General features: G+C 35.0%; 1 protein-coding gene across 6 annotated transcripts in view; it reads left to right on the top strand.

The window, feature by feature from the left end:
• Positions 1 to 10,122, top strand: part of LOC144970939 (uncharacterized) — a 52,506-nt gene extending 42,384 nt beyond the window's left edge. For all 6 annotated transcript variants that reach the window (XM_078911136.1, XM_078911138.1, XM_078911141.1 and 3 more), the window contains 5 exons: positions 803 to 1,031; positions 1,637 to 1,799; positions 2,713 to 2,900; positions 3,562 to 3,950; positions 4,850 to 10,122. In XM_078911136.1, coding sequence (XP_078767262.1) covers positions 803 to 1,031; positions 1,637 to 1,799; positions 2,713 to 2,900; positions 3,562 to 3,950; positions 4,850 to 6,475 — 2,595 coding nt within the window. In that variant the 3' untranslated portion in view covers positions 6,476 to 10,122. The remainder of the gene's footprint in view (positions 1 to 802; positions 1,032 to 1,636; positions 1,800 to 2,712; positions 2,901 to 3,561; positions 3,951 to 4,849) is intronic.
• The last annotated feature ends 11,281 nt before the right edge of the window (positions 10,123 to 21,403 follow it).

Raw genomic sequence — 21,403 nt, 5'->3', positions numbered from 1 at the left:
ATTTTATGTCAAGCTTTGAGTTAAGACAACTGTCTTTATTCAGAAGAGCGATTTTTGTTTCATAATTTTCAACATACTTTCTTTCTTAATTCTGATCACTTGACTTCTTAATTTTCCTCCTCAAGATCATTCCAACATAGTACCAAATGGAAGGGATGTGTCACATTTGAGTGTTAGGCAGAAAATGTGATGTAACACGATTAAACAAATAAATAAAAGGAAAAGCTATTACATACACTTCAAAAGTTAATGCATTTTAATGAAGTTTAGTAACAAATGACAGTGGACACAGATGAATAGTCTTGACTTTGTGCCATGGAAGTACCGAATTCAAGTTTCTCAAATTTGTGGCATTAAGCAGGTCGCCTCATCTTATCACTGTCATAGGATATTTTAGTCATTCCTTTAAATATGCCTGAAATACAAATTTCCTCAAGGGGATAAATTTAATTTGTTTCTATTTACTGTTATTGTTTGCAAGGAAGCGAGTTTGATCACTCACCGCTTTGCTGTGTGGCCTTGAGCAAGTCACCTCGTCCTAGCTCAATTTGCGGCACTGCACTGCGGTTAACGCCTGGGTTATTCCAGTCTTCCCTTGGAATTAGACCCTGGAGAAAAATTTCCCCTATGGGATGAATAAAGCGAATTTATTTTTTAATTTAATGTCTGGAAATGAGACCTATTGCATTTTGAAACAAAGTTTACTGTAAAAGAAAAGTCTGGGCCCATATGTCATCTTGAGATATCTAATTTTGGCTGGATTTGATTATTTTTTATTCCAATATTTCTCCTCCCTCACCAGTATGATTCCACAGCCGTAGACCGACTCGGGGCTGGCTCCCATCATAGAAGTATGCGGGGCTTAGGCAGCTCAAGCTTCAAAGTAGGTGGGGGCTCTGTATCAGGGTCCCTTCCCGGTATGATCTATGCTAGTTCATTTGATCTAGCCAACACATTTATGAGAGGAGACTATTTCAGCGACATCAACCCTCGCAGTATGAGGCGTTTGATGAATATTGTGGCTGTCACAGGTAGGAGAATTTCTGCTCTTGGATAATAATGGCTTGCATTTTGTGATTTTAGAGTATCAATTTTGTTCCTATGAGCTGGGAATCATTTCAAATAACTTTTGTGAAGCTAGAACTTAATATATTTTAGAAAGAATGAAGAGCATACTCACAAAATATGGATTAGATTACATAGCTATGTCACAAGAGTCCAATAGTTCAATTGATAGAGCACTCATAATCAAATGGGCCAGCTTAGAATTGGGAATTCCCTTTTTTAATCCTTCTTTCCATATATAGCATTGTTATATCTGATGGAAAGACTAGCATCCTACTTTGTGATTAAAAGGTATCTTATCCAAAGGGTAGCAAAAGACTGTTTTTGTCTTTTCAACGCCATATAAGCTGCTATAAATTCAAACTCCTTGGGCCTTATGACTCCAAGGGACAGCTTCCTATACATCGTTTTTGCTGGAGATGTCATTGAAAATATTTACTAAAATTGACTGAGGAAGCAAAACGTTCATTTTTTTACTACTAGATCTGTTCATTGTTTGTTTATTTTACTTTTTAAAATATAGTATATAAAAAATATCTTAGTGTTATTATTTTTTTTTCTATTTACTCAGCCCGTCTACTGCGTGCCTACAATGTAGAGTTCAAGTGGCAACGATTGGCAGCCTGGATCAATTTGACTGAGCAGTGGCCCTACCGGCTATCCTGGATTATATCAGTGTTTGAGGACGAAGATCATCTTGATAACAATGTAACTCTATTCAGCTTGTATGAACGGTATGAAAATGAATCACCTTATATTGAATTGGACACTTTATAATCACATTTAAAGCCTGATATAATCTTTATGATAGCATTTTCTGAATAGATAGTCTCTTTGCAACATTGTAATTTATAGATTTATCCTGGTAGTGGCATATTGTTTCCCACATTTTATCACATCATATTCTTTAATATCCAATGTCTATGTATTGGATTTGGTAAAGATTTAAGATAATAATAATAATAATAATAATAATAATAATAATAATAATAATAATAATAATAATAATAATAATAATAATAATAATAATAATAATAATAATAGTATATTTATATACTCCCAATCCTGTTAGAATTAAATTTAAGCATAACTTATAGATTTTGAGTTAGAACCACGGCCTGAAAAGAAATGAGTGAGTTTTGTTTCTTTAAAATTTCCTAATTTTAATCATTTTTACCTTAAACATAATTTTCTGTATTTAGTACATTCTGACATAATACGAGATTAATATGGTGGATGACATATATGTAGATAGAAGGTGGAAGGAGATAATGTTGCCCGAGGTCTTGTGCAGATCTGTGCTCCAGTTGTATGACACTCGTCTTCAGAACGGTAGGTCCTGGATTCAATTCCCATTCTGAGTGGTGCATAGTTGAGTCCTTGTAAAAGGCTCTTTACTCACATACTCTCACTATACTCAGATGTGAAATGAGTACATGATCGTTAACAGCATTGACTCTGTGGGAAAAAAATTGTAATATCACCTAACAGCCATCATGTCTCATCCTACATGTTATGTGTTGATGTTGTCTGAGGACCCTTTGTAAAGCATATTTAGAAGTTCTTACACTATGTAATTGCTCTAGTTTAGTCTTCAAAAACTGAAATCTCATAAAATCAACTTCTGTGAATTTCAATATCTCTTAGGGTTTTGTCCAGCATCCCAGCCACAAAGGAACAAGACCCACTACTTGAGATAGATAGGAATGTCCGCAAGTTTGAGGCCTTTCTGAATACCAGGACAGGTAACTTTCCTCAACTGGGTGTGGCTGATCTGCGTAAATTCCTGCCTTGTACTACAAACCTAGATCCATATCTCCGTAAGCTTATTAGAGGTATGTGGTGCTGATTTTATTATTATGCATGTGTGTCTGTTTGTATATGTGAGTGTATGTGTTTGTATATTTAATTACTTGTAAATGTGCTTGTATTAATTTGTGTGTGTGTGTGTGTGTGTGTGTGTGTGTGTGTGTGCCTGCTCACCATTGAGATACCCATACATGATTATGGGCCATAGTATGACCATTTCAACTTTTTCTGCTGGGAGGTGGTATACTGCTTAAACTTCACTTCCATTCTCTGGGAAAAATCTTAATTGAAATCATAGGCAAGGAAGTGAGCATATAAGGAGTTTTGTATTTGCAAAGAAAGCATGATAAAAACAGGACACCAAATCATGAATTTTGCTCTCAACTAATCACTTATGAACTTATGGTAAAGAGCTACCATGAAAAAAGAACAGAATTCAAAATGAACTCAACTCTATATGAGACAAATTGCAATTTTTGTCATCACAAGCAATTGTTAAGTTTTGTCAAAATTATTAAGGTGTCACATTTACCCTTCTTTTAAACTTGTAACTTGTCTTTATAAGAGTGAATGAAGTTCTATGTTTCTCGTGTACTGGTAACCTGGGTATATTGATTTACCTTTTCAGTGTAGTTTTTTTCATGTTATTTATCAAGACTTTATGCCTCCATCCTTTTCTCCATTCAGAAAACCGCCACAATTTGGAAAGACAACAAGCAGAAATAGCAACCATGGCTGGGATATTTCCACCTCCACCTCCACCCTCTAACATCCCCCTTAACTCAGGAAACCTCTTACGAGACACTGGTGGGGATCGCATGGGTCTGCCAACCATGTCCACTACACCCACACGATTTGGCACTCCAACTGTAGCAAGTCACCCATATCTGTACGGGATGTATGCATCAGCTGCTCAACAGCCGAATTTTCCTTACACTGCTGCTGGTCTTCAGCATTCACAAATGATGAATGCTTTCACACAATTACAGCAACAACAACAACAACAACATCAACAGCAAACTAATTCTGCCTCTAACAGAGGCATTAACTCTCAAGATCCTAGTGCATTCTTCGAGGTTTGTAAATCTGTATGTAAATTGGTAATTTGTCTGTCTTTTGATGAATGTTTGTAAATTTGGAAATGTTACCAATAGAAATGAGCAGAAACCTTTATAAAAGCCTCTCCTAAAGTCATGCTGACAAGGTGCCTAGCCAGGGGGTTTGAACTCAAACATTTTTATCAAAGCCTTTTGCTTTGGACTCTGTTGATTGTGTGAGTTTCAGTTGAATGATGTTCTGAATGTTTCAGTCATTGAAAAAAGCATTGAAAAAGTAAATAAAAACGAAGTTGACGCTCTTTTTCATTATATTTAGACAGCCTATTAGTGATAAGTTCTCAATAAATTATACCAATCAGACTGTAAACGTTAAAGGTTACACACGGTTTTGTGCATTAGTACATTTCATTTGGCTAACATATGTTGTGAGTATTTTACCTAAACACATAGCACCAATATTTTTGTCTATCTCAGTTTAAGCTTTTCTTTTCAAAACTTGCCAATATATGATATCTTTTTTATACTCTCCAATTGCTGTAACTCTGTATTCCTTATTTATTTATTTTTTTTCTTTATTCATCCCCATGAGGACATTTTTCTTTAGGCTATATTCCAAGGGAAGACTGGGGAATATACCAGGCACAGCCGCAGTGCAGCGCCGCACCGCAAAGTGAGCTAGGGTGAGGTGACTTGCTCAATGCCACACAGCGTGGCGGGTGATCGAACTCGGTACCTTTCAGGTACGAAGCACAGATTGTACCGCTGTGCCATGCTATCCTATTTAATATGATATGTGGATAGCTTTGTCATCCCACCATTACACAGAGAAAGCTAAATATAATATTTTTATTGTCATTTTGAATATTTTTATTTTTAGTGATTTCTAATTTTTATTTTTTTTTTCTGTTTTCTTGCAGGACTTTCCAGCCTTTGTGTGCCTATCTAAACTTTCCGTGGAGGAAGTTTGTGATCTGTTGTCACGACTTAAAGGCCTCAGTGCTGATAATATTGACCGGTACAAATCCAGTATTCGTGACAACAATGTATCAGGGCTAGTCATATCTATGTGCAACATCTCAGAGTTACAACCTGTCATTAATATGAAATTTGGAGATTGGCAGCTATTTCATTCAGCCATTAGTGCTCTCAAAGAATACGAGAAGGAAAATGTCATGATATCTATTCCGTCTCCTGTTCCCGTGACCAGTAGTGTTAATAGTTCTAACACTCAATCGCTTTCTCAGAATTGTACTACTCCGTCGGGTGGTTTTGATTTCAAAGATGCCAAACTAGAAAAAAGCATTTCTGTTGAGAAAGGATCTTTGAGTAAGGTGGTGCCTCAGAAAATCCCACCAAAATTGATAAGAAAAGACAGTGCCATTCAACAAATGTCTTTTGAATCGGCTATCTTAAAGTCAGCAGTTTCAGAATTCATGGATGACTCAGATGAAGAGTCTGATATAATAGAGGAGGATGAGCATGTAGTGATTGATATGGAAGGAGATGTAGGTAGCAAGAGTCATTTGTTTCGTATTGGTTCTGATGGGTCTGTTGATTCAGGGTCAAAACAACAGGACACATTGAATAATTTCACACTTCAGGCCAGCAGTATGGATACTGCATCTGGAATGTCCCAACCGTCCACATTTTCACAATTTGGAGTTACAAAATCATTGTCTATACAAGAACATAGTGTAAATACAAGTGGGAGGTCAGACTCTGTTAATATTTCATCTTCCTCTTTTGATGGGAAGTGTGCTGTGCCTCCAAGGGATATCAGTTCTTTCATTACAGTTCTTGATGAACCAAAAAAACTTGGGTATGGCTCTAGTGAGTTTGTTCCACTGCTAGGCAAGAGTCACAGTTTATCATCATCATCAGATGTTAATATATCCTCTGCTGCATCCTTGTCTAAACAGTTGAGTATGACTCCGGAGGAAGGGTTGTCTGAATCAGGCTTTCCAACACACCAAACTCAAGTAGAGGTACACAATGTTCAGGGATCAATTTCTCCATTGAGAGAAAGCTCAAGCAGTCGTCCTATGCCACTATTACACCAGCTTCATAATCAGCCTCGAGTATCAAGTCAAAGTCCGTCCTCCACATCAAGAGAAGGGAGCGTCTGCGACTCCACCAATAAATCAATCAATTCCTCCAGTTCTACAGAGTCAAATGCTATAGAAGGCCATCCCCGTCATGCACATCTTAAAAAGTCAATATCTACATCCTCATCATCATTGTCATCTCACCACGCCTCAAGTCCAGTGATGGATCAGTCCAAGAACACTGTGATGGAAATGATGACCATGCAAGAGAATACGGGTGGCAGTTCCAGTGACATGGATTTCCATTTCAGGTTGGGCGAATGCTTTGAGGGTTTGAATAAGGCAGGAGCAACGTCTACAACTCCATCAACTTCTCATGTGGGAATGCCCAGTTCTCAGCCGAGTCATCAACCTTCAAGTCAACAACAACAGTCAGATGAAGTTGTAGTCATTGGGGCTGGTAGACCTCCAGACAAGGACAGAGAATCTAATCTCTGAAAAATTGACATAGAGAAATCCCCAGATTGATTTAAATTTATTTAATCCTATATTATTTTTCTTGGGGGGAGAGGGGTTAAAAATTAAAATTTTTATTTAAAATAGTTAAGCTTTTATGCGTATTTTATGTTTTGAATTTTTATTAGCCTAGATTCAGTGCTGTACAATTTTAAAAAGGAATTGCCTTTATATCTCTTTCAATGCTAGGAGAAATTTGTATTAAATCTTTAAGATGTTGAAAGCAACATCATGAAAGTTATAAAATTTCTTTTTTTTTTTTTTTTCAAGCATAAAGCATTTATTGCAATTTCATTTTACTGCACTTTTTGTGCAACATTTGTACAATTAAATAGAAAATTAATGACCGACAGGCATTAATTTTAATTTTGTTTTGTTAAGAAATTTTAATTCAGTAAATAGAAGACTATTGTGTAATTGAAAATAAAAAAGGATTATATATATTCTGACCTCCTCTTTTATATATTCAACTTTCCCTCTATTTTTATTTTTACAATTTTTATTACTTTTAATGACGACCAAAAAAAAAAAGCCTTTTAAAAATTATTTTATTTTGACATGAAACCTGTTATGGATTTGATATTCTGTGATGTTTTTTAATATATGCTGTATATTATTTATTTTGAATGTTCTATGAAGTTGAGAAAGTAAATCCCATAGGTTGGGGTCTTTAACCAGTCAACTGCCTGAGACTTCAGGGTAGACCTCGGGAAGTCCCAAGTTTGAGAGTGTCTGCCAAGATGAGGGTCATTTAAATTTAAATCAATGGATATTTGAAGGATGAGTTTTCTGGCCAAATTTTTAAATACGAGTCTTCCCAGAGTATGGCAGTTAACCAATTAAATCTCCCATGTTGGATGGATAGGTCACTCTTGCTGTTGTCTTCTATTCCGCCCTATATCTGTTTTCCTTTTTCAGGTTGTTTTTGTTTGTTTGTTTGTTTGTGTCCTTGACCCACCCGGAGTCGATGATTGAGAAGGATATAGTCAAATGTATTGTATTAGTTTTGGAAGATATTTTTTTTTAATCTTGTAAATCATATCTCTGTTATGTACTATAATCATCTTTGTTTTTGATGTAATATTTTAACCATAAGAGGGTATTCCTCGTAGTTGAGTCCTGTGTTGTGTCTGAATGGGACTTTTATGTGATCTCAAACGAAGCACATTCATAGATTCCATTTGAACCAATCTTCTTTGTTTTATCTTTTCTTGGGTGCATTTAATCATAAGTCTAATATAATTATTTCATTTATTAATTCTCATCGTTTTACTTGTGCTTAAAAGACCTAAAAGTAAAAGTGTTACAAATGCTCTAAATCTAAAACACTAAAAAAACAAAGCTCTGCTTCGTTTGTTGTTTATATTTTGTTTCTCTGCCATTGACAAAATTAACTGCAATTATCAATCCAACAACCAGGGACAACTTTGAGTCCCCCCCCCCCACCCCCTTTCAACCCCTTACTCATGAAGAGAGAGAGAGAGAGAGAGAGAGAGAGAGAGAGAGAGAGAGAGAGAGAGAGAGAGAGAGAGAGTGAGTGTGTGTGTGTGTGTGTGTGTGTGTGTGTGTGTGTGTGTGTGAGGGAGATGTGTTCCGTTGTGCCGTAGTCTTCGTGAACTAATAACCTGATACTGATAAAATTATTTCATCATAAAGCAAGAAAATAAATTACTGTGAGTTGTATTCAATAGTTCAACCTATTGTATCATTTGTTTCCTTGAGCACGTGAAGGCTGTAATGTCACATAAATTTTAGTCAGTCTCAGGCATAGCCATCTTAAGTAATTGCCTGTCACCTGAAGCAATCAAACCCACAGATTGTGAGCATTTATCACAATATTTTGTCACACTGATGAATGAAATGCATTGGGACATTTATTCACAACACCATGCATTTTTTTCAATCACTTGTGTTAAAATTATGAGTGATGCTCAGAATCAGTAGAGATGATTGCTTCCCATGACAAGCACTCGATAGTTATGGAAGTTATACGTTTATGAAGGTTAGGGTTGTGGCACAAGCGCCTTCCTACCTCCCTCCTCCCTTCCCGCACATCCTCTCATGTCATCCTATGTGCCGTGATGTGGTGGTGTATTTTCTTTGACTAAAGGAGTAAATCAGCAGTGAATAATATTCACTATTTTGCCAACAATAAAGGCATGGGTGATGCCGTCAATCTACAAGACCTGGATGCGCAAACATTTAGATTATATACATAGTATGCGCTTGGCTAAGAAGTTCACAACATTGCCATCCTGAAGTATATCTGGCCAACACACAAAACTGTGTAATCATGATCATTTATAGTCTGGTTAATGCAGGTTAGTGAGAATTACTCATAAATGCAGATGGCAAAAAGCAATAACAAAGACCTGAGTGACGTCAACTTCATACTATCGATAGGCTACGTCACAGTTTGAGCCCTTTTTCTTACAGCCGTGTTCACGTATTCGTCGAAACACAGATTTAAGGAACTTTTCATGTTGACCGGTGTAATGTGAGGAATGCATGTTGCACTGTAATACAATTTGTTTCCATTTTGTTAAGTAGTTAGAGCCAAATAACTGGGTTTAGAATTTTAAAAGATTTAATGTATGATTAATTTGTTGACTTAGTATTTATGACCTTATTTTAATGCATTATAAAATGATTATCAAGACCGTATTCTTTATTCATTTCAATTTTGTAAAATAAATGACATATGTTTGTGGGTTGAAATTGAAATGAAAATTAAGTACACTGCAGAAAATTATGTGTACTGAATGCTTCTTTAGATTATTAATATCAGCATTATTCATTAATTATTGAAATCCACTTATTCCATTTTTAACAATTATAGTCATGCTCTGTTAATGTGGGAATCTGAATCATGGTTTCATGAATGCTATGGTAATGAAAACAAAGCACTCCAAGTCGATTATACAAAATAAGTACCTGTTTTAATAAGAAAAGACTGCAAAGCTTTATCGGAAATAATTTTACGATGCTAATTATTATGATATATGTGATATTACTCAAGAGAATTGCTTTTAGATTTATATATTTTAATGTGGATAACATATCCTTAAAATATGTACATTAAGTTATACATATCCACTTTTACTGTTTTATATTAACGTGGTTTGAAAATTGCCCATAGCGGGCAGGGAGGTACATACTGTGTCATCTATCCCCTTATATCTGTTTTCCAACATGCTTTCTGTCTTTGTCTCGGAATGAGATTACTTGGTTTTGTCCTGGCTCTGGCCGGAGTCCTAGCTGGGAGGGAAACAGTCAAATGCATAGATATTGTTTTGGGAGATGATATTTTTTTCCTTGTAAATCATCTCTCTGGTATGTATTATTATTTTTATTTTGAATGTATAATGTAAGCATTTGAGTGTGTTCCTCTTTGTTGGATTTTGTGCCTGTGTCTGGATGAGACTTGTAGGTGATTTCAAACTAAGTACATTGGAATCTACATCTGATCCCTATTTGTTCTCAGTTCCCCTTTGTCTTACTTTTTCTTGGGTGCTTTAATTGTAATTCTAGAACTTTTTACTATCCCATTTTCTTCCTTTTTACTGGCGCTGATATAACCTAAATGTTTTGCAAGCGCCGTAAAACCCTTAAAAACAAAAAACAAACAATTTTTATTTTTATATTCTTTTATTTTTCTGCTGCCACATTTATTGTATTTTTTTTTCCTTCTCTAAAGTATCGCAGGGGTGTGTAAAATTCGAAAATTAAACAACAAAAACAATTAAGAATCAATGGCAAAGAGACTATGTACAATATACCTCACTCAAATTAAAAACTTGATTTAAAATTATTTTTTTTGCAACGGATTCTTTGAAACTATTAGTATTTTGAAGTGACAGATTTTGTGGATGTAAATCATTGGTGTTCAACTTAAAACACTAGGTGGGGTTCCTGACCTCCCATGGTGGGAGGTACTTGCTATGTCTTCTATCCTTCTGTATCTGTTTTCAAATTGCTGTCTTTGTCTTGGAATGAGATTACTTAGTTTTGTCGTTACCCTGGCCGGAGTCTTTGGCTGGGAAGGAAACAGTTGAATATATAATTATAGTTTTGGGAGATGATATTTTTTTCCTTGTAAATCTCTGTTATGTACTGTTATCTTTTTCATTTTTTTCATTTTTAACATATGAGTTGTAAACATTTGAGTGTGTTCCTCTTAGTGGGATCTTGTGCTGGTGTCTTGGTGAAACTTGTAGGTGATCTCAAACTAAATACACTGACAGTGTGCTCTTGAATCTACATCTGTTCCCTATTTGAACCATTCACCTTTATCTTACTTTTTCCTCTAGTCCTTTTAATTGTACATCTAGAATGTTTTTACAATCCAAATTTCTTACTTTTTACTGGCGCTGACATGATATGACCTAAATGTTTTTGCAACGCCTAAAACCCTTAAAAACAATCAAACAATCAAACAACTTAAAACGAAAAAGGAGAGTCCGTTCTCTGAGTGAAATATATAGAACACAATATTGTTTAGGTGAAAGAGGTGGTTTTTTAAAATACAGTCAAAGCTGCTTAATTGAACTATCCCCATTATACAGAAATTGTTCCAAATAAACGGTATTCTAATTGACAGGTTTCGCAGATGCCTTTCATAATTGGAACAACCTATCAAGAGTTTTTATATTCCTTCTGGGATAGCTGTGATGAAATAGCTTCCTTCCAATGTCCAAGATTTAACTAACCAGTTTACACAGTTTACATATAACACGTGTTGCCATGATCATATCTAATAACTTCATGCTTATATGGATCATTTAAACCCTTTTTCATTAGAATTATGGTTATATTTAGCTTGAGTTTTTATATAGTGCAATATCCACTAATCGTGTTTAAGTGCTTTTCAAGGGGTCCCTAGCCAACAGTAACACTTAATATGTAGGACGAGACATGATGCCTGTTAGACAATTGCTTAGATCGAGACCCGACCCCAGGACCTACCCATCCGAAGGCGAGTGTCATACCACAAGACCACATAGCCACACATATATCATTACCCATATACCCCTCCATTACAGAAGACACAAATAACCTGCTCGCCATCTTGCAAAACACATTACACAATTTTAACCAATGTGGCATGCATCGTCAAAAGCAAGCAACCCATTACCTTATTAATTACTTGTTGCTCTTTAAGATGTTCAATTTGTAAAGTCAAAAAAAAAAAAAAGATTAAATGGAATAGATTGTATGTGATTCAATGGCATGTTGGTAACCGAGTGCTGTTTTAGACCCAAGGTATAAATCATTTTACTCTTCATAACAATTATATTTTTTGTTATGTCAGTTGGAAAATATTTTTAAAAAAAAGATTTGATGAAGGTCTGAAATTGTTCCAATAAACTGTAGTATTAGTTTAATGACAGTACCGTATAACTGTGAAGTCATCATAGCTACAGGAGGTATGCAAGGAGAATACCTTATAAAACTACTGGAAAACTTATAGAATATAGACAATCAACTTAAAGGACGGAAAAGCTTTATTTCTTTCTTTACAGCTACCATATCAGATTTGTCTGTAGTTATGATAGGTTATTTTAATTATGAATGTCATCCCCAAAATTGCTTTATGGGAACAATTTATGTATTAAGTGGCTTTGACTGCATAGTACCCCTTTGTTTGGTTTTACTTTGAATTTAATATACAGGGAGTGCAGATTCGACTATTTGTAGTAGTCGCCAGGAAAGAGAGGCTCGATTCTCATCGAGTCTGAGATCTCATTGAATGCAAAGTGTCACTGATAATTCTTACTCATTCAAAAGAAATAAATGGAAATTTTAATTATTCTTTGTTTTAAGTGAGATCTCGTTGGGCGGTGGTTATTAAATTTCGAGTTCTGCAGTGTTTAGCATGCTAGATATTTGTATAATTGAAATTCAACTTACTTAATCTATTTTTTTAAAATCATTTAAAATGTCTCTGAACATTGCCTCACAAATATAGAGTTGTGTATTGTGTCAGTAAGAGGTCCATCTTTTAGTCAGGTACCGAATTATTTTTCTAGTTTTCATTATTACTTTCTGGGATTGAAAATTGATATATTATGGGGAACTATGAATTTATTTTATATGCATTTATTTGACATTAATTGTGTTCTGTTAAATACAAAATGAAATTTTTATTTTCTATTATTGAAATTGCCCAATTCGCCAATGTATTTATTTCGAGCTCATTGGATTTTACCACGTGCCATCATATATTTTGTACAGCTGTTTGAATTAAGTTGTGATATCCATGATCCAATTGAAATTATCCTATTTTCTTAATTTTGTTTTGAGATGAATGGGAGGAGGGGTTCAATTATTAGTCCATCCAACCTTGTCTTTTATCCCCCTATCTCATTCATCCTTTCCATTTGGCTTTGTGTCCTGGGTGGGGTTCCCGACCTCCCATAGTGGGCAGAGAGGTACTTGCTGTATGTTCTATCCCCCTGCATTTGTTTTCCAATTGTATTCTGTCTTTGTCTTGGAATGAGATTACTGAGTGTTGTCCTGACCCCCTTTGTCTTACTTTCTCTTGGGTGCTTTAATTGTAATTCTAGAAGTTTTTACTATCCCATTTTCTTCCTTTTTACTGGCGCTGATATCACCTAAATGTTGCAAGCGCCGTAAAACCCTTAAAAACAAACAAACAGTGTTACCCATTCATTCCTGGGGAACTCAGTTCCGTAGGGCAATTCTTCTCTCTGATCTTCAACCGCTTCATTTGTGTGATTGTCCCACTCCCTCCTTGCAAATAGTCTGTAGACAGCTGCATGGTTAGGGTTGATGCTTTCTTCCATATTGAACCTTGGGTCTATTTCCTGTTTACATTTCTGGGCTTTGGAAGCAGTAGCTCTTTGAATGTGAGGAGGTGCAATGCCAACCAGCAGATGGAGGACTGGAACTGCAGTTAGTTTCAAGTTACCAGTAATGATCTGGCAGGTGTTATGTAGCTCAGGCTGCAGGATCTTGTCCAGACTGGTGAGGCGTCTTCGGCTGATGAATAGCAGAGGTCCACTTCGGTTGTCCTTATTGTTGTTGGATCTGCTCCCTATGTAGTGTATGCCAGTTTTCTTAGAAGGTTGTTTCTTGTGGCCATCTTTGCTTGTTTTCTTTGTGTGCTGAGAAGGACAGTGAGGGGTCATTAGTTATCGATACATATAGATAGTGTGCGCTTGGCTAAGAAACTCACAGCATTGCCATCAGGAAGTATAACGGACCAACACACAAAGCTATGTATGTGTAACCTTAAACGTTTATTGTCTGGTAGTAATAGTCGTTGTAATAGTAGTAGTAGTAGTAGTAGTAGTAGTAGTAGTAGTAGTAGTAGTAGTAGTAGTAGTAGTAGTAGTAGTAGTAGTAGTAGTAGTAGTAGTAGTATAGTTAGTAGTAGTAGTAGTAGTAGTAGTAGTAGTAGTAGTAGTAGTAGTAGTAGTAGTAGTAGTAGTAGTAGTAGTAGTAGTAGTAGTAGTAGTAGTAGTAGTAGTAGTAGTAGTAGTAGTAGTAGTAGTAGTAGTAGTAGTAGTAGTAGTAGTAGTAGTAGTAGTAGTAGTAGTAGTAGTAGTAGTAGTAGTAGTAGTAGTAGTAGTAGTAGTAGTAGTAGTAGTAGTAGTATAGTAGTAGTAGTAAGTAGTAGTAGTAGTAGTAGTAGTAGTAGTAGTAGTATAGTAGTAGTAGTAGTAGTAGTAGTAGTAGTAGTAGTAGTAGTAGTAGTAGTAGTAGTAGTAGTAGTAGTAGTAGTAGTAGTAGTAGTAGTAGTAGTAAGTAGTAGTAGTAGTAGTAGTAGTAGTAGTAGTAGTAGTAGTAAGTGTAGTTAGTAGTAGTAGTAGTAGTAGTAGTAGTAGTAGTAGTAGTAGTAGTAGTAGTAGTAGTAGTAGTAGTAGTAGTAGTAGTGTAGTAGTAGTTAGTAGTAGTAGTAGTAGTAGTAGTAGTAGTATTAGTAGGTAGTAGAGAGAGAGGAGGAGGAGGAGGAGGAGTAGTAGTAATAGTAGTAGTAGTAGTAGGAGTAGTAGAAATAGTAGTAGTAGTAGTAGTAGTAGTAATTGTAGTAGTTAATTATGTTGTTATTATTATTATTATTATTATTATTATTATTATTATTATTATTATATATTATTATTATTATTATTATTATTATTATTAAAATGATTTCTTTAAAAAAAAATTTCCTTTTTGGCTAATTGTATGGATCAAAGTATTAAAATCCCCCATTCACTTTCAGTCAACATTTATGTATCATTTAAACTTCTTTCTTTAAAAAAAGCTTTATCGAAAATGCGTATTAGTATTATCACTAGTCTTCAGCTAAGCATTTCAAACCAAATATCTTTACTCTCTCATCTATATAGATCAATAACTGTTGTCATTTGTATTATTGCGTGGGGTTCCTGACCTCCCATAGTGGTCATGGAAGCTTTTGCTGTGTCTTCTGTAGCCCTTTATCTGTTTCCAACATGCTTTCTGTCTTTGTCTTGGAATGAGGTTACTTGGTTTTGTCCTGGCCCTGGCCGGATACTCTGGTGGGAGGGAAACAGTCAAATGTATAGTTATAGTTTTGGGATATGACATTTTTTGTCTTGTAAATCATCTCTCTGTTATGCACTGCATTTTATTTCTTACATTATATAATTTGTAAACATTTCAGTGTGTTCCTCTTAGTGGGGACCTGTGCTTGTGTCTGGATGAGACTTTTAGGTGGTCTGAAACCAAGTGTGCTGATAGTGTGCTCTTGGAATCTACATTTGTTCCCTATTTGAACTAATTCCCCTTTGTCTTACTTTAACTTGTGTGCTTTAATTGTAATTCTAGAACTTTTTACCATCCCATTTTTCTTCCTTTTTACAGGCGCTGATCTGACCTAAATGTGTTACAAGCGCCATGAAACCCTTAAAAACAAAACAATCATTTGTATAATATGCCAGAATGAAGATTGAGCGTATGGACATGCTATTTAAATTGTGATCTACTGTGACTCATCACGATACATTCACATTACCGGTGCACACTTTGAGTAACATTGATACCGGAACCCAACTCTATTCTGTGCAGAATAAGTACTGTAGGCTAGAAACCCAGCAGGCTGTAGTAAATTATGTTCAGTTAGTTTTGGCATGGCAGTAGATACAAATTACAAGTTATCTAGGTTTCTATTGACAGTACCTAGAACCTAGAGCTGATTGAATTGGCTATTTAAAAAAGTTGTAATGAAAGCAAACTCGGTTTACTTGTCCTTCCTTCCACATGGTGACTTGTATCCTATCAAAGTCTGTGATATAGCAAAGGCCCTGTGGAATGACCGTCATGTTAAGATTGATATATTTTTTTTTATTCAACTTTTTCTATTATTGTCTCTTTCTTATAGAAGTTAAAATGCATGCTTTGCATCGATAATGAAGTGACATTCCCAATACCTTTTGGAATTCAAGCTATTTGTGTCTTTTTTTTTTTTTTAATTGTTATTGTGATTTTTAAAATGTATTCATCATTACACTCACTCTTGTCCCTTTCTGTGATTTGTATATCTATAACATAGACCCGTATTTGTCAAGTCTATGCTCAAGTGCAATTTTTTTTTTTCACCTCGATTTGTTCACATCACCAACTTATGTTTTGATATGAATATGTTGTGATTTCATCATTGCTCTGCTTGTAACCCATGAATATACAAAGCTCTTTTACAAATTGTAACGAGCAGTCAATAATTTGCCGTACTCAGACCCTCCCCCCCCCCCCCCCCCCCCCCCCGGCATTTTTAGAATTTTGGCCAGAAAACTCATCCTTCCAATATCGATCTTTTAAAATGACAGTCTACATCGATGTTTCAGGCCAATAATTTCAGTGAAGTACCAGGTTATTGGCAAGTTGAGGATCACTTTAATCGATTGATATTGAAAGGATGAGTTTTCTGGCCAACATTTTGCATACGTGTTTGTTTTGTTTTTTAATAATCAATGTGCGGCAGTAGTGTGTGTGTAATTCATTCAGTTCCCTTTCCAATTGTTAATAATGTGAATAGACAAGTGTAATTATTTATTTCATTTAAATTGATTTGACGTATCCTTTATATTCCAGTCATCGGACAATAATATTCTCTGGCAGCTTTACTTATTTATGCCAATCTGTATAATTTTCTTTTCTTTCTCAAGTAATTGCTGTCTGGAGGCGATTATGAATTTTTATTTCAAATCCCAGTTTTTCTCAAGATAGCACATCCTCAACAGAGGCTTGGGACATTTTGCTGTTATTGCTATCTTTGTGAAAATGCATGGTATGTTGGAAAAAAAAAATCAATGCTTTATTTTGGCCAGATTTTGACTTAGTTGCAAATTAAGGGTCATTTTGATTTTAACTAATGGATATTTGAAGTAAAAACTTTTCGGCCAAAATAAATTTTTTAAAAAGAATATGTTTTGTTAGATTATAGCAGAGTAGATCTTTGTTGATAACAAGTAGGGAGATGTGTTGTATAACCTTGTACTGTAATGGGGCACCCGACCTCCCATAGTGGACAGGGAGGTACTTGCTGTGTCTCCTATCCCCCTGTGTCTGTTTTCCCATTGATTTCTGTCTTTGTCTTGGAATGAGATTACTTAGTTTTGCCCTGACCCTGACTGGAGTCCTTGGCTGGGAGGGAAACAGTTGAATGTGTAGTTATAGTTTTGGAAGATAATATTTTTTTTCCTTGTAAATCATCTCTCTGTTATGTATTATTATATTTGTTATTTTGAATGTAAGCATTTGAGTGTATTCCTCTTTGTTGGATCTTGTGTTTGTGTCCAGATGAGACTTATAGGTGATCTCAAACTAAGTACATTGATGGTATGCTCCTGGAATCCACATCTGATCCTTATTTGTTCCCAGTTCCCCATTGTCTTACATTTTGTTGGGTGCTTTGATTGTAATTCTAGAATTTGTCTGTCCCATTTTCTTCATTTTTACTGACGCTGATATAATAACCTAGATGTGTTGCAAGCGCTGTAAAACCCTGAAAAACAAACATTGTACAGTAACAATTACCTAAGCAATGGCTTTGTTAGTTTGAATATAATATTAGATACGTTGTGTATCATGAAAGATAGCTACCATCCTGTATCAAGTTTGGGTGAAGTCTCCCAGCTTCCTATAGTGGAGAGGTCGTCTATGTTTTGTCTTCTATCTGTTCCTATATCTGTTTTCCCTTTCCATACATGTAGTTCTTTGTCTTAATTCTGAATTGAGATTGCTCAGTTTTTCCCCCGCTCCTGACAGAGGTCCTTATCTGATTACAAAACAATCAAATGTATTGTTAATATTTGAGAGAGATTATATTTTCTTCCTTGTAAATCATCACTCTGTTGGGTAATATCATAATTTTAAAATATATATACATTGTACTTGGTAAATATTTGAGAGTATCCTTCATAGTGGAATCCTTTCCTTGTGCCTGGAGGGACTTTTAGGTAATATCAAAATAGGCACATTGATGAAATTGGAATTGTCGTGGAATTCGAAATCCTCTGTTCCCTACTATTTGAATTAGTCCCCTTTGCCTGGGTTTTTCTTTGGTGTTCTTAACTTCAAACCTATAACTTTTTCCCAATCACATTCCCTTTAAGTGGCACTGAAATGACCTACAAGTGTCGCTAGCGCTGTAAAAAAAAAAACAACATAACAACGTAGGCAAACAAACAATAAATGGCCCAGCGCCTTAGAATTATAACAAAACTAAATGTACAAGTGGTACACATAATATCAACAACGCAGAGACCTCAATAGGATATCATTAAAATCAATGTAATCTATTATTTAGAAAATAGCTTAGACTTATTGTGTATCTTTTCTCCGGTTTGAAAATCAACTCATCCTGTAATTTTCTCAGAAAAGACCATGCTGGGGACATGAATTTCATAGACGTGAAATTGCGGTGTGAAATGAAATAAACATTGAATATTAATTTAATATATATACATCATAAAATATGGTAGATATGAACGTTTAAACTGACATGTACTGATTTGCAGGTCTGATAACCCTAATTGTTAGGGGCTCGTTATATATTGGAAATACTCTTAAACAAGACGTAAAATATTGTCTGTTTCTAAGTCCCATAATTGCTTTCGGTTATCTGACCTGCAAATATGTGCACCTGGGCTTATACGAATCATAATTTTGCATTGTGTTCTAGAGAAATAAATTTATGCTTTTAAGAATGTTATTGTTGTTGTTATTGTTTTGTTGTTATTAATTTTATTGTTTGTGTAGTTGTTTTTGTTGTCGGTTCATTAGTTTTGTATACGTGTTAGACGAAACCGAATAAAACCTAGAAAATGTTAGAAAATAAACAATGAGTCATGTTGTCGTAGTTTGAAACAACATTGTGAATAGAAATAATGTGTCAACGCGTGCCTCGACTATTTAATCACTCAATAAAAAAAAATGAAACACTGTGATCATGGTTTTTGTTATTGTTGTTTGTTTAATAAACATTGTTCTGCCGTCTTGGTCTATATTATTAGATCCGACAGAAAACACTTGGCGATGGAATACTCTTCAACAGTCGTAACGTCACTTCCTTCCTAATGACGCATGGTAACTTAGTAACACTGGCTCTAAACTATCGGAACAATGGCGGACGCCGTATGAAATATTTCTCCGGCGAGCATAAAAGCGTATACTGAGGGGAAAAAACACATAAATTTGATCATGTTTTGACTTTTACACATTCTGATCACAAGGCATATGAAAAGTTCTAGCCAGCATGAAGAATAAAAACTAATGATTTTCTTTGTTTAGAACCACGATGGCCGCCGTTACTGGGCGACGTGACATCAGACTATTGAATCCAATTGCGATACGACTTGGTTGAATGGGCGTATACAGGCAAAATACGTTTATTAAATCATGGCCAGAAGACCTGCGCTGTGTATTCATAGATTAAGACCCCTCCCTCCCCCCAAGACACAAAAACACTCGCCCCATTTGCCAATTAAATTTTGTTTCATGGGGTTTTATTTTGCGGTGGGTCTTCAAGATAGTATTACATAAGACACACGGATATATATATATATATATTATATATATATATATATATATATATATATATATATATATATATATATATATATTATATATATATATATCTTGCGGTCTTTTGTTCCCTGTTGGACCAGTCTACATACTATTTAAAAGAAACACACACACACACACACACACACACACATATATATATTATATATATATATATATATATATATATATATATATATATTATATATATATATATTATCATTACAGGAAAGATCACATTTGACGAACCTGTTCGTTACAAATGGAAAAAGAACATAAATACAGATACTTTTACTACAAATTCTACAATTTATGTCACTGCTTACATATAAATATTTTGGGTGGGGTGCCTGACCTCCCATAGGGCAGGGAGGTACTTACTGTGTCTTCTATCCCCTTATAACTGTTTTCCAATTTGCTTTCTATCTTTGTCTTGAAATGAGATTACTTGGTTTTGTCCTGGCCCTGGCCGGAGTCCTTGGCTGGGAGGGAAACAGTCAAATGCATAGTTATTGTTTTGGGAGATGACATTTTTTTACCTTGTAAATCATCTCTCTGTTATGTTTTATTATATTTGTTGTTTTGAATTTATAATGTAAGCATTTGAGTGTATTCCTCTTAGTGAGATCCTGTGCTCGTGTATGGATGAGACTTTTAGGTGATGTCAAACTATGCACAATGATATTATGCTCTTGGAATCTACAACCATTTCCTATTTGTATCATTTCCCTTTGTCTTACTTTTTCTAGGATGCTTTTATTGTAATTCTAGAAATTTTATACTCTCCCATTTTCTTCCTTTTTACTGGCGGTGATATGACCTAAATCTGTCGCATGCGCCGTAAAACCCTTAAAAACATAGAAACAGATACATATTCACACCTGAGTCGAATATGTGCATTGTGCCATACTCAATGACACTCTGTTTTAACCATCTCGTCACTGACCACGCCCAACATTGCTCTATTTTATTGCAAGACGAGATCTATAATACCGTTGAACCATCGAAGCAACAAACATTATATAATTAAATACATACATGTAGCTATATCGAGTGGACAGATACGATTTAAAATTAGATAAACAATAATCTAATAAATTGATAAATGAAAAAATGAATTTTTAAATGAATAAAAAGGTAAACGATGATTAACAAAACAATAATAAATAGATCAATAAAAAAAGATGTGAAGTAAAATCACAAAATTGAGAGTATTTATTTGATGTTACTACGTCAAAGGTGTTCGCGATACTCTCGCATAATATGCATTTCAAGAAAGATTTTATTGATATGGCGCTGATCCCCGATGGAGCCCACGCCCTGGACGCTTTACAATTTATTTATTCTTCTTTATTTTATTTATTTTGTTTGTTTGTGTATGTGTGTGTGTGTATGCGTGTGTGTTTAATTCCCATATTATGCCAATGTACCTAGCTTTGACTATGGCAGAGTATAAATGGGGAAAACCGAGGGGAAAAAAAACATAAGAAAAGAAAGAAATAATCCCCTCCTTCCATGACAAAAACATCCTTCTAAGCCTGCAATAGCAAAATGCGCATTATTGCATTTTGATATTTTGTTTTTTCTAATCTGATATTGTCAACTTGTTGGATACTTGTGATTGAAGAGAAGTGTATGAGTGACAAACGCACGAAGTCGTCAAATTCAAGGGACATAACTTATTTTGTCAAAATACGAGACACATTTTAATGATTACCTCTCTTGGTCTAATTCGATGCTGGGAGTGATTCATGAAGTTAATTATGTTTTAGTTGACACTCTGCCTTATACCGTTTCCTTTTTCTTTTCTTTTTTTTTTTAGGTTAACAAACCTGTTACATCTTTAATTTCTGCCGCAGG

This window comes from Berghia stephanieae, chromosome 4, assembly GCF_034508935.2.
Source record: "Berghia stephanieae isolate SIO BIC M18660-M18661 chromosome 4, UCSD_Bste_1.3, whole genome shotgun sequence".
Taxonomy (NCBI): Eukaryota; Metazoa; Mollusca; class Gastropoda; order Nudibranchia; family Aeolidiidae; genus Berghia; species Berghia stephanieae.
Note: the sequence above shows the minus strand (reverse complement) of the source record. Positions and strands in the feature narration are given on the sequence as shown.